We start from the raw sequence: 12,211 nt of genomic DNA, 5'->3' as shown, positions 1-12,211 counted from the left end.
GACAGGCACCAAGAAAAGCGACAAGTTTTCATTATGAGCCAGTATGGAATCGGTGTCCAAGGCACGCAGGATCACGCCGACTTGGTCGCCAGTTGTACGCGGTCACGCCGTCACGGGTCGTTGATTTAATTTGAAAAAAAAAAAATTTGAAAAAAAGTCAATGTTCTTAGCCACCCCAAATGCTATGTTCCAGTTGGTACGTGGTATATAATGTTTTGACCTAATCCTCTAGCCAGGATATCTGTTGATTACTGTCTGTTGGTAAAGTACTTGCACCTTACCAGTTGCTAACCATTAGCATCTGATCTCCTGTCACTGGCTTAACACAGTCATTTGAAGTCAGTAACCTTGCTTGTCACGCCGCAAAGTTGACTCTGTCACGCGAAAAAAGCTTCTATCACGCAGGATTTATTTCAAAAAAAGGACGGAGATTCCAATCAGGATTATGAGCGATATCATGACAGAATATATATAGATATATACAAAATTGCAATTCAAGTTAATCAAATAGATTGGTACGCCTAGTCTGATAGATATTAGTAATCCTTGTATATCGATATTGGAATTTATCTTGATTTTGTCTCCCATCTTTATTTGAGTATTGTGGTCTTGTTTGCTTTGATACGATGAAGTTAGCAGACCATTGAGTGATATACCGTATATTGGTTAATGTAACAGTATTTGACGTATATCTATCTTTTACAGCCAAAGTAGGCCTAGTCAGTGATGTCTCAAAAACTAGACATTGAGTCTATTTGCTAATAACTTTATACTTTATTAAGGAACTTTGGTAAATTAGATAACTGCAAATGCCATTTCAGTGAGTCTTAGAGTTTGATCGATTCCGGAAAAATGTATTTAGTGTGACAGAGAAACATGAACATCTGCCTGAATGCAGTGTTGACTCAAACCATCATCGTTACTCATGAGATCATTAAACTACGTGTGATTGTGACGTTAATATCAAGTCATTGATGTCTAAAATTAGAATCGTGGCTTTTTATCTCAAACCTCACTTTATTATCACCTCGTATATCAAGCTGCCAGTTTATAGTTCAATTTTATGAACCCTTTCACGTAAATTGTTATCAAACATGGTAAAATCGAATCTATTTGGACCGTGTATTTTTGGTTTCTTAGGGACCCATTGTCCGTGGATTTAGTGTAGGGGAACTTATTTTTTCTAGTAGCGCATTGTCCCCTTTGTTCAAATTCAATATTTTCCTTCGGCAAATTTGCTGATTAAATTATTCTCTCGAACTATATTGTGAAGTATTATTCTCCTTATTTGAGTTAAAATTCTAACCACTGCCACTCTGTTTTATTAGCACCATTGGCCTGTTGAGGTTGCAAATGCCTGTGGAAGTATTCAATCCATATTGACATGTCTCTTTTATAACAGGAAATACTTTTGTTTTCTGGCAATAGATACACCTGACGAACCCGTATTGGATATATTAAAAGTCTCTCTTTAAAATATATTTGTTATTCACCATCCTATATAGTCATATGAAGATGATTCAGATAAGAGCATATCATTTTATGGTACTGTTGGGGGGGGGTACACTGCAGCATAAGTATCTATGGAGCAGACCTAGTTACGCAGTAGCAGTGTATTTCAATTGGATGGATATAGGCAGAATAATCATTGATAGTATTCAATTACACATATTTGATAGGCCCGTGCTACCATCTACAAAAATACAGGCGGACATATGATATTTATTTACAAGAATATCAATAATATATGATCTGCACTTCCATTGCTTCCTTACTGGCTACAGCACGATGTGCATTGGCGAATGTATGAGTGCTGTATCAGTATATGTTATTACAAATGTCAATTATCATGTCTGATTAGTTGATGCAGCAATATCTAGTTTCAGCAGACTGCAGTGTTCTATAGCGAAAGTACATTGGCATCGGTGGAAAGTCCAAAATACTGGTATTTTGAAATTAGTAATTCAGTATTAATGAAATTTTCACTGTGGCTTGTAGCAAAGAAAGGGTGTATAGCAATACTTGAGTTGTTACATTATTTACAGAGTTGTCTCGACATTATTAGGGTTTTTCATTTTGCTCTGCAAGTCTTTTTGGTGAAGAGTTATGCTGGACTAAGATGGCTATTCAGTTGTGTCAATGGCAGAATTTCAAAATCAGGAAAAGACACGCTGATGCTGACATTTCACCTGATTAGCACAGTTTTTGTGTTCGTGGCAGTCAGTTTGAGCGAAAAATACATTTTAAAAGATTTCTGTGAGAGTGTGTAGTCACAAGTAAAAAAATTCCCATTCAATTCTGGCCATACTTTTTATTCATTAGCTCCTAATTTGTGGTTATATCTTGTATGGGTTGACTTTAATTGGCAATTATTTCCCTTACATAGTCACAATCTAGATATTGAACAGTATTTTTCAATAGGCCTTGTCAATAACTTCAACAGATTGTGTGTGAAGTATTTCGAATTAATGTTGTACAAAATTTGAACTCCCGACATGTTGCAGGCCAGTTACATTACTATACAGGATGATAAATTATACAGTTGAATTGTATATTCGTATTGAAATAAGCCCGAATATTTTTCGCTGACACTCGTCACGGGTAAATTTCAGCAACTTGTAGAGAATCGGTAAGAACTTTGTACATATATCAACAATCGTATCACCAAATATGACGATTGTTGATACAGTCAGCTGAAAATATTATGTTTATCTCAATATGAATATATTAGTATATTACTCGATTGTATGCGGTTTTGAAATTTTGTGCCTCCAAGAAGCTCTTGCAATTATATATTTATCAAGTTTACTTGAGATCCAACTGAATTAAATATTCCATCCCACTTGGATTCAATCGTTCAAATCTTCACCAGTATATCGTCATCTGCAAATATTCGAGACTCGTAACCTTTCTGACGTGATTATGAATAGTTGAACACACTCCGGTGATAGTAGTTGGTATTGCTTGTAGGACTTGTGATTTTTGTGACGCTGGCTTGTGATTACTGCACGCACTCGTGGCCTTTGTGTCATTCATCACAGAATGCTCGTTGAATAAATTGATTTTGTCATTCACAAAAGTAGCTGGTGACTCAGTTTGATGTCATTGAAGGTGTTGGTCGACTGAAGTGGTACTCTATGGACTTTATAGGGAGTTATTACAATAAAATTCGATGCCGGTGCGGTATTATATGAATTTATAAGCACTTGCATACCTTTTGGTATCTCCAAAAGGGTTGTTACTAGGGAAAGTTACATTGTAGAGTTAATTTATCAACGGTAAATATTGTTTTGATAGTATTTTCCAGGGTTGCAATGACTCGAGTCACGACTCAATTTCATTTTATCGAAATACGGAAATGACTCGACTCGATTCAATCTGTTTATTTACTTGACTTGCACTCGAGTCATTGCGCATGACTCAAACCAAGTCATACGACTCGAGACTCAGACGGCCAAGACCGACATTTCATTGTAATTTCGAAGAACAGTAAAGTAACCACACTATTGGGATTTCGTCTATTGGTACTGGTACTTGAAAATGTGACCAGAAACTGCTAAAAGTGAGGAAAATGAGTATATTATAAATGTGAACCATTCGATATCACCAAACAGTTATAAAAATGGGTTTAACAAGACTTTAACTGGAAACTGAGCAGGTCATACAATAACTTGGACTCGGACTGGAGTCATAATACCATGACTCGGACTGACCCTCTGCTCGATGGCTTGGACTCGGACTTGACTCGAGTCAAAACTATAACAGTGAGATTGACTTGTGACTCGGAGCCCTGTGACTCAGTTTCACCAGTTTCTGGCCCTATTTTCCAAGTATCAGGGCTGACAGACGACATACCAATACTTAACTATTCTTCGAAGTGTCTGTCTGTCTGAAATGTCTGTCTTGGCCATCCTAGTCTTGAGTACAAGTTGAGTCAGTACAAAAATTGACTCGAGTCGAGTCATTTTATGCATTTGAAAAAATGACTTTGAGTCAAGTCGAGTCACCCAAAAATCGTGACACGAGTCGGACTTCAGTCCGATACTCGATTCAGAATGGAACCACTCTTGTACTCGGTTTTTCCCAGCCTTAGTTATAGGACACAACACAGTGTTCTAAAATTTGCAGTAAATGCTGTAATTTTGTAAAGACACCCAACGTAGGAGTGCGGATACACATCTTGTCTCACAAACGCTTTCTCACTCTCACTTGCTGTAATGTTGAAAATATTTGCAACGTTTCATGCTTTGCTAATGTATCCTCTACAAAGAATAAAACAGAAGATCCATTTGATATACAAGTATGCTGTCATATTGCATTATGTGCAATCCAGCCAATGTGTAGCAGTACACAAAACACAGCTGTTTCAGAATTGGTGTGTAATTTCATGGTTATTGATATCGAGTGATAGAATTTGCTGTAATCCAGTTATGTGTTCACGATTCTCAATTGAACCGTAATTTCTTCGGTCATGTGGAAATGATAGTCCCAACAAAACCTTTTGTAAGTTAAGCGTAGGTATGCAGCTGCTGACTCTGTGTAGCACTTAAATATGGGCTCTCTATTATGTGAAGTCAAGGTTGAATAGCTTAGTTATTCTCTGTTTGAAGCTCGAAAGAGCTGGCCAGTTTTCTTCGTAGTGTAATACCAACCCATTGAGGAGAGGTTATTGAGCATTACAGTTCACAAAACTGTTGTAGAGCTGATATACAGGAGGAGATTATTGAAGAATGTATAATTTGCAAGCTTTTGCGGTGTGTAAAGACAGTAAAACCAACACGGTCAGTTTTGCATCTGTAATCGTCATTAGTAGCGTCATAACTTTGTTCAGTTGGAAACTTGCCAGTTTGGTTAGTAATCTTCACTCCTACATCATCCTCTTATGTTTTTCCAAGTGTTATCACCCACATGCTGAGACCTGAGACGTAATACTCGTTTACTGAGGAAGACATTTGTCATTCATACACTGCCTACTTTTTAATCATTTGTCTGCGAGTAGTAATTGATAGCCCTGTCTTTTAAAAGGTTAGGTATGAATACAGGATGGATTGGTACTTGAGCATTATCATTTTAATGATCAGTTGTGAGGCTGCAAACTTGGCTAAAGCATGTTAAATACACTAAAACTTGCTAAACTAAACAACTTGCTGCCAGTAACAAAATTTCGTTGTGTGAAAAAAAAGAGTTTCGTTTTCAATTCGGCAAAGCTTGCGAATATCATGGTTTGCTGCCTTTAAGACTTTTAAAGTTAAGGGGTGTAACTGGGATAAGAGGTTTTGTATAGAATGCGTCGTACCAAGTGAAGATGCTTCGCTCTTAGTAGGTAGTTGTGATTGGTGAGTTCATGATAGAGCTTTACTATTATCTGCTGCAGTTAATATTTGTATATTCTTTTTTGCCCTGGTATTGTACCAGGAACTGTATAATGTTTGAGTGTGATCACTTGCAGACTTGAAACCGTAATTCTAGCTGTCTAATTAAACTAATTAGTGCGAAACGCCGGTGATCTAGTTTTAATCAAAATTGTGAAATGTTTTTATAATCTAATTCTTATCGAATTTCTGGTTTTCCTGAAAATGTTGCAAGGGAACTGTATAGTGTTAAAGAGCTAAGCTTGCTGTAAAGACTTATGCCACTCACATGCTTATAAGAATGAATTCTGATTCAATATGAACTGAACTTGGTGTTTGTTGTGTTTCTCTTGCGGATTCAATAATTCTTATAACAATCTACTTTGTAAAAAAATGTATCCGGTAGCTATGATTCTAATTCTAATCTAAGTTGGAAAAGCTGTAAATTTTATAGTTACTGTTTATTTAATTTTAGCAACGTAGTCCAATGAAACATGCCGTATCCTATTTTAGTATGTTCATTAAACTTGGACTAAATAGGGGAATATTCCTCAGACGACCAAGAACGACATTTCATTGTAATTTTGTATAATAGTAAAGTAACCAAACTGTTGGTATTTTGTCTATTGGTACTGGTACTTGAAAGTACGACCAGACTGCTAGAAGTGAGGGAAATAAGTATAATATAAATTCAAACCATTCGATATCACCAAACAGAGTTTAAAAAGTGGGTTTAACAAGACTTTAACTGGAAACTGAGCAGTCAACGCAATGACTTGGACTCGAGTGATCCTACCATGACTCGGACTCGACCCTCTGCTCGCTGACTTGGACTCGGACTTGATTCGGGGGTGAACTGAAAATGACTTGACTGGACTCGAGTCAAAACTATAGAAATGAGATCGACTTGTGACTCTGAGCCTTGTGACTTGGTTACAGCCCTGCTATGATTCGTTGTAAACAGAACTTGATTAACTTTCCAAGGTTTTGTTCAGTATTTCTGATTCTAATGAAATAGGGAAAAACTGTGTAGCTATAATTGTAATTCTAATCTAATTCGAAAAAGCTGGAAATTTTACAACTCCTGTGTGTGTGTCTTCAGCTGAAGTGATGTATTCCTATACTAAATACTCTTCGACTTATATGTTATTGTAGAGCTATTAGACATGTGTACTTTGAACCTAGTACACTGCTGCACCTTCATATTAGTGATTAATTTTATAAATGTGTCTATTACAAAGTATCACGGAAATACTAAATAGGCTATGTTGCGATGAGATTTTGTCAACGTGACCTGAGCTGTTTGGTTCAAGTTTCAGATCTAATTATTATTTGTCAGCATATCGCAAGGTATGGGCTGTTGCGGTGGTGATGATAAAGGTAACTGTCGGTGTGAAACTGATTATTTGTCAATGCGGCATGCTATGTAATACACAGAGGTGTTAACGGAATCAATACCACCATCTGTTCGTGTCATTAAGTCTTGTGTATGTTCCATGTGTTGAATCTGTTAATCACTGGTATAGGTTTGGGAAGTATAGAAGTTACTGGCATGTCAATTGTCTTTTATTGATAAATCATATAACCGTATTGAAATAAACCCAAATATTTTCCGAATTTCGACTGACACATGTCAGCGACTAGCGGATAATTTAAAAGAAAATTGTGTATCAACAATAGAATATTCCCGTTTATTTCAATATGAATATACTATTCAATCGTATATTGAAGTTCTGTACCTCCAAGCTCTTCGAATCATATTGTGTACAAGTGTATTGCGTATGTGTGCATTGAAGAAATATTAGCATCATTTCGCCTGTCAGGCCCACGCTATGCATCATACATGTGCGGTGAAAGCAATTTGAGTCATGTTTCGTACCTTTTTAATGCCGTGATCTGAGTAATTTATTGTAAAAGCAAACCGGTCTATAGTCATCATGACTTCCCCATCAGTATTATTATTTCACTGCGCAATTAGGATGTTCGAAAACAATTTTCTTTTTTTTTCAAATTTTACCGGCTACTTGATAAAAGGGTCAGGTTGTCTAAACATCGCTGCACACCAATTTTAGCTCAATCCCAACCGATGGAAGCATTACTTCAAAATGGAAAAAAGTTTTAGATTTATTTAATAAAAATGAATTATATAATTATAAAAATTTTCAAATTTTACCTGTTACTCCATGGAATTGTTTGGTTGTCTGAAAAAAACCATACTCGAAAAATTTGACCCAATTCCAACCCGTCAAAGTGAAGTTATTGGAGATCAAAATTTGGGTTTTGCAAAAAATGGTAGGCCTATTTATGGTGGCAAATTCTTTAGATCCAACTACAGTAAGATTTGAAATCCTAAATTTTGAACACCAATGACTTTACATTTTTATTTTATTTCAGTATGTATATATTATTCAGATTCAGGACAATGTTGACAATATGGATATTTGTGTAATTTTGAAGTTCTGTACCCCAAATGTCATGTTTATTTTCATCTTTTTGCCTGTCAATTTATAAAAGTTTTGCCAATAACAATTCCTGAATTGCTTGATTACAGGAAAAGCAAAGTCTCACGATCCCTCGTTCAACGGACCTATTGAAAAGCGGTCTTGTACGGACGTGATCTGCTGTCTCATATTTTTTGTATTTATTCTCGGATTCATTGTGGTTGGACTCTTCGGTAAGTGGTTTTCAAGCCAGTAAATCATACATGGCACAGTTTAGCTATGTATCCAGGTTGTTCAAAAAGATAATTTTCTTCATACTTTACTTGATAATATTGTCAGGATATCTGGGATATCGGAAAAGTATTCATAAGCATCGTTATCCGCATGAGCATTTAAAAGTGGATAGGAAGTTTATCCGATCAATTTTGTCGTTGAAGCCAAGCTTCTAATTTCCTGTGATCAAACTTGGTGACTGCACGCTGTAAAGTGTTGGGCGTGTATATGACTCTTCATTGACCCAATCTGTAGCTTATTGGTCGATGAATTATTTGCTAGTTAATTACTTCAGAATTGTTGCTCATATTGAGTCGCGTTTTTGTAAAATCTCGCTCTTCATGTCCCAAATTTGAATAGGCCCTATTAGTGCACAATGAGAACTTAATTGTGTCATAAAATTTATGAAATGAAGCCTGTTTTTTTTCTCTGTTGCTGATAACCATTGAGAAATTGCAAAAAATAAGCTGAAATTCATTATGTCGTATAGGCTATGTTTTGAACGTATAAGATCTAATACCTAATATTTTTGGTGAATGTACTACGTAGCACGTAGGCTACTAATTGGAAGTGAAAAATATTGAAATTCACTGTTGGAAAAGCCATATTCATTATCATAAAGGGGACGTGTCTTAAAAAGTTTTAGAACCACTGCAGTAATGATACTGAAGCCCCTGGTTTTTGGTAGAAACACACTTCTGACTATTAATATCGTTGTAGCTATTGTTATGAATTAAACGCGAGGTACTGCATATAAAAAGGTAGTCGATTTTGGTGCCATATTCGTAAAAATAAAATTTAGACCGTAAACAGGCAATGTCGTACTTTTTGATGAACGAGAAAAAAAGCGATTACCCTTTTCTTGTAATGACGTCACAAAAACTTTTGATGCTGATTTCTGAAAAATGTAATTCTTTTTAGTGATCAGTTGTTATTAGGGCTGAGCGCAATGATTCGAGAACTCGATTCTCAATCGAGTACGAGTATTAATTCTTATGATTCCGTCAATTAGTGAGAGATAATTTCTTTGAGTACTGAAATTATATTATGGTCATTACCACTAAGAGTAAATACTATTATGATTTTGATAGTATTTTTCATAGGGAAAGGACGTAAACCAAGATGGGTTCATAGATAGGCCTAATACACGATATAGTATTGAATAACTCTGCCCTAATTGTTTCTTGGCCTACATGGCAAGTTATATGATATCTCACAAAGCAGGCTGCAACATAGTGTAAATATTGCTCTTATAAGACCTACGTAATGAAACCTGTTTGCGGCATGCACTTACTCTAAGATACACGGGTCATTGTGAGCAGGATGCACCAATATTGAGTCAACTCCTGGAACACAGTCACATCTGCCTACACAATGAGGTCTAGTGAAACACACCAGCTCCTTTCTTGTGGTCTGGTATATTGCTGATCATGCGTACATTCGCTATTTCATGTTTCGCTTTGTTGTTCAAAATGTCCAATGCTTTTATGAGCAAACTGCTAAATCTGACTGCCGCACTCGTGGCATGAAATCTTTACCTACCGGTATTTAATTTGACTTGAGCTGTGGCTCAACATGAAAATTTCAGTGTAGACTGCTGTATTTATGACACACCTCATTCTCACTAGATCAAATTCACATTATAGCTGTACAATATAGCTGTTGAAAAACAATTTTTACCAAATGTTACCGGCATACCGTATTGATTAAATTGTTAGGTTGCCTAAATTGCCCTGCAGACCACAATGTGGTCAATTCCAACCAGTAACGAATGAAAAATTCAACCGTCTCAAAAAAGTATGGTGGCAAATCTCGTCTTTGGCAAATTTTGCGATGACCAAACGTCATGTTCAAGGTGATTTTAAGAAGAGGGATGCTTTTTCATGCATTTTGATCTTGAGGATGGCCCGTGATAGCGTTTTGATAAAGGCGTTTCTAATTCTTGAAAAATTATGTCGCTGATTAGCTGGAAATTACGTAACTTCATTGGGATAGCCTCCTTGAAACAACGGTGATTAAATTGGATAATAAAATGCTTTCGCACTGAAAAACTAACTTGTGAGACGTTTCCGTGCTCTAATTGTAATTCTAATCTAATCTGTGGTTTTCCTGACAATGCTACCGGGGAACTGTATAGTGCGAGACGAGCCAAGCTTGCTGTACAGACATTTGCTATTCTCGCGCTGATGACAATGAGTTATGATTTGATATGAACTGAACTTGATTTTTTTTAAAAATTCGAATTATACTTTCATTTCCGAATTTTTTTGAATTTTGTCATTCTAATTCTGGTCTAGTTAGGAAAAGAAACCCTGTCGCTATAATTCTAATTCCAATCTAATTTGGAAATCACGGTTCATCCCTAATTCTAATTCCAGTATAATTTAGAAGAAAAAAAACTGTGGATATAATTCTAATTCTAGTCTAATTTGGAAAAGACTGTAGCTATAATTCTAGCTCTAGTCTAATTTGGAAAAATCTGTTGCAGCTAGAGTTCTAATTCTAATTCTAATTGAATTTGGAAAAAAATGTGCAACTATAATTCTAATTTTAATCTAATGTTGGAAAAAAACTAGCTATAATTCTAATTCTAATCTAATTTTGAAAAATCTGTGCAGCTTTGCTCAAACTGCAATTTTAATCTAATTCGGAGAAAACTGTAGCTGTAATTCTAATTCTAATCTAATTTGGAAAAATCTGTGCAGCTATGCTGTAATTGCAATTTAAATCTAATTTGGAAAAATCTGTGCAGCTATGCTGTAATTGCAATTTAAATCTAATTCGGAGAAAACTGTGTAGCTGTAATTCTAATTCTAGTCTAATTCATAAAAGCTGAAAATATTCTAGTTGTCCGATTCTCCTCTGCTCCTCTGTATGTGTGGTTGCTTGCTAGGCTTTTCCAGACCCGATTGTGAATGCATTTGTTTTTAGCGTGGCTGAATGGTGACCCTGTGATACTGCTTTACCCGACGGACAACCAAGGAAGAATATGCGGCGTGCAGTATGGGGACCTCGATCTTTCGTAAGTATGGTTAAAATGTATCTAAAATGTGATACAATATGAGTCCCTTCAATGCAGCAGGCTACTGATAATTTTTTGGAGAATTTATTGTAAGAATTTTAATTTTTTTTAATCAAATTTTACTGTCAACCCCCTTGATATTGTTGAGTTGCCTAAAATAATGATGCATAGCAATTTTCGTTCACTTTCAGCCGGTAGAAGCGAAGTGATTGCAGTTGAAAGTTTTGGATTCGTGAAAATAGCCTGGACGGTGGGTAATCCCAGAATTATGAATGAAAAATTCGACAACTTTGCTCCTACGGGTTGGAAATGCGTCAAATTTGTTTTGCATCGTCTTTGTAGACAACACAACAATTTCATGGAGTTGCCAGTAAAATTTTTATTTTTTTGTTAATAAATTCAAAAATATTAATGATCCCGAAAAAAAAGTTATTTTTGAGCAAACCTACCCATTAACCATCTGTCATGAACAAATTGTTTTCAACGTTTTGATGAACCCAAAATAATGTATCAAGTAATTGCCCATTGATTGCAGTTATGCCCATGCTATGATCTGTATAACATATTCATTGCGATATGTTTGATTTTCAGAAATCGTACCAATGTGTACTTCTTCGACATGACTAAATGCGCGAGTACCGCCAGCCTGGTTCAATTGCAATGCCCCACCACGCAGGTACTTTTTTGTCGCTGTTGCGGTTCGACCAAACCAGATTCTAGACCTAATTTTCAGAAGTTGACAAAAATGTAAGCCTACCCTGATTTTTAATTAGCCTAAAGAAATAGCTCAAATCGTGTGATATCCGAGAACAGGGTCATCTTAATAGCAGGGTTGTAACCAACTTACGAGGCTCCGAGTCACAAGTCTATTTGACTTTTATAGTTTTGACCAGGGTTGTAACCAAGTCGCAAGGCTCCGAGTCACAAGTCAATCTCACTTTTATAGTGTTGACTCGCGTCAAGTCGAGTCATTTTTAGTTCACCATCGAGTCAAGTCCGAGTCCAAATCAGCGAGCAGAGGGTCGAGTCCGAGTCATGTTATTATGACTCAAGTCCAAGTCATTGCGTTGACTGCTCCTTTTCGAGCCAAAGTCTTGTTAAACCCACTTTTTATAACTCTGTTC

General features: G+C 36.2%; 1 protein-coding gene across 3 annotated transcripts in view; it reads left to right on the top strand.

The window, feature by feature from the left end:
- LOC145435132 (choline transporter-like protein 5) overlaps positions 1-12,211 on the top strand; it is a 39,062-nt gene that overhangs the window by 449 nt on the left and 26,402 nt on the right. For 2 of the 3 annotated variants that reach the window (XM_080312409.1, XM_080312411.1), the window contains exons 2-4: positions 7,903-8,025; positions 10,997-11,087; positions 11,679-11,763. In XM_080312409.1, coding sequence (XP_080168535.1) covers positions 7,903-8,025; positions 10,997-11,087; positions 11,679-11,763 — 299 coding nt within the window. Of the gene's footprint in view, positions 1-6,364; positions 6,732-7,902; positions 8,026-10,996; positions 11,088-11,678; positions 11,764-12,211 lie in introns of those variants that run through there. The other variant, XM_080312410.1, reaches the window with a different exon arrangement.

This window comes from Botryllus schlosseri, chromosome 3 (assembly GCF_051294905.1).
Source record: "Botryllus schlosseri isolate E-star chromosome 3, Bs_hap1, whole genome shotgun sequence".
NCBI lineage: Eukaryota > Metazoa > Chordata > Ascidiacea > Stolidobranchia > Styelidae > Botryllus > Botryllus schlosseri.
Note: the sequence above shows the minus strand (reverse complement) of the source record. Positions and strands in the feature narration are given on the sequence as shown.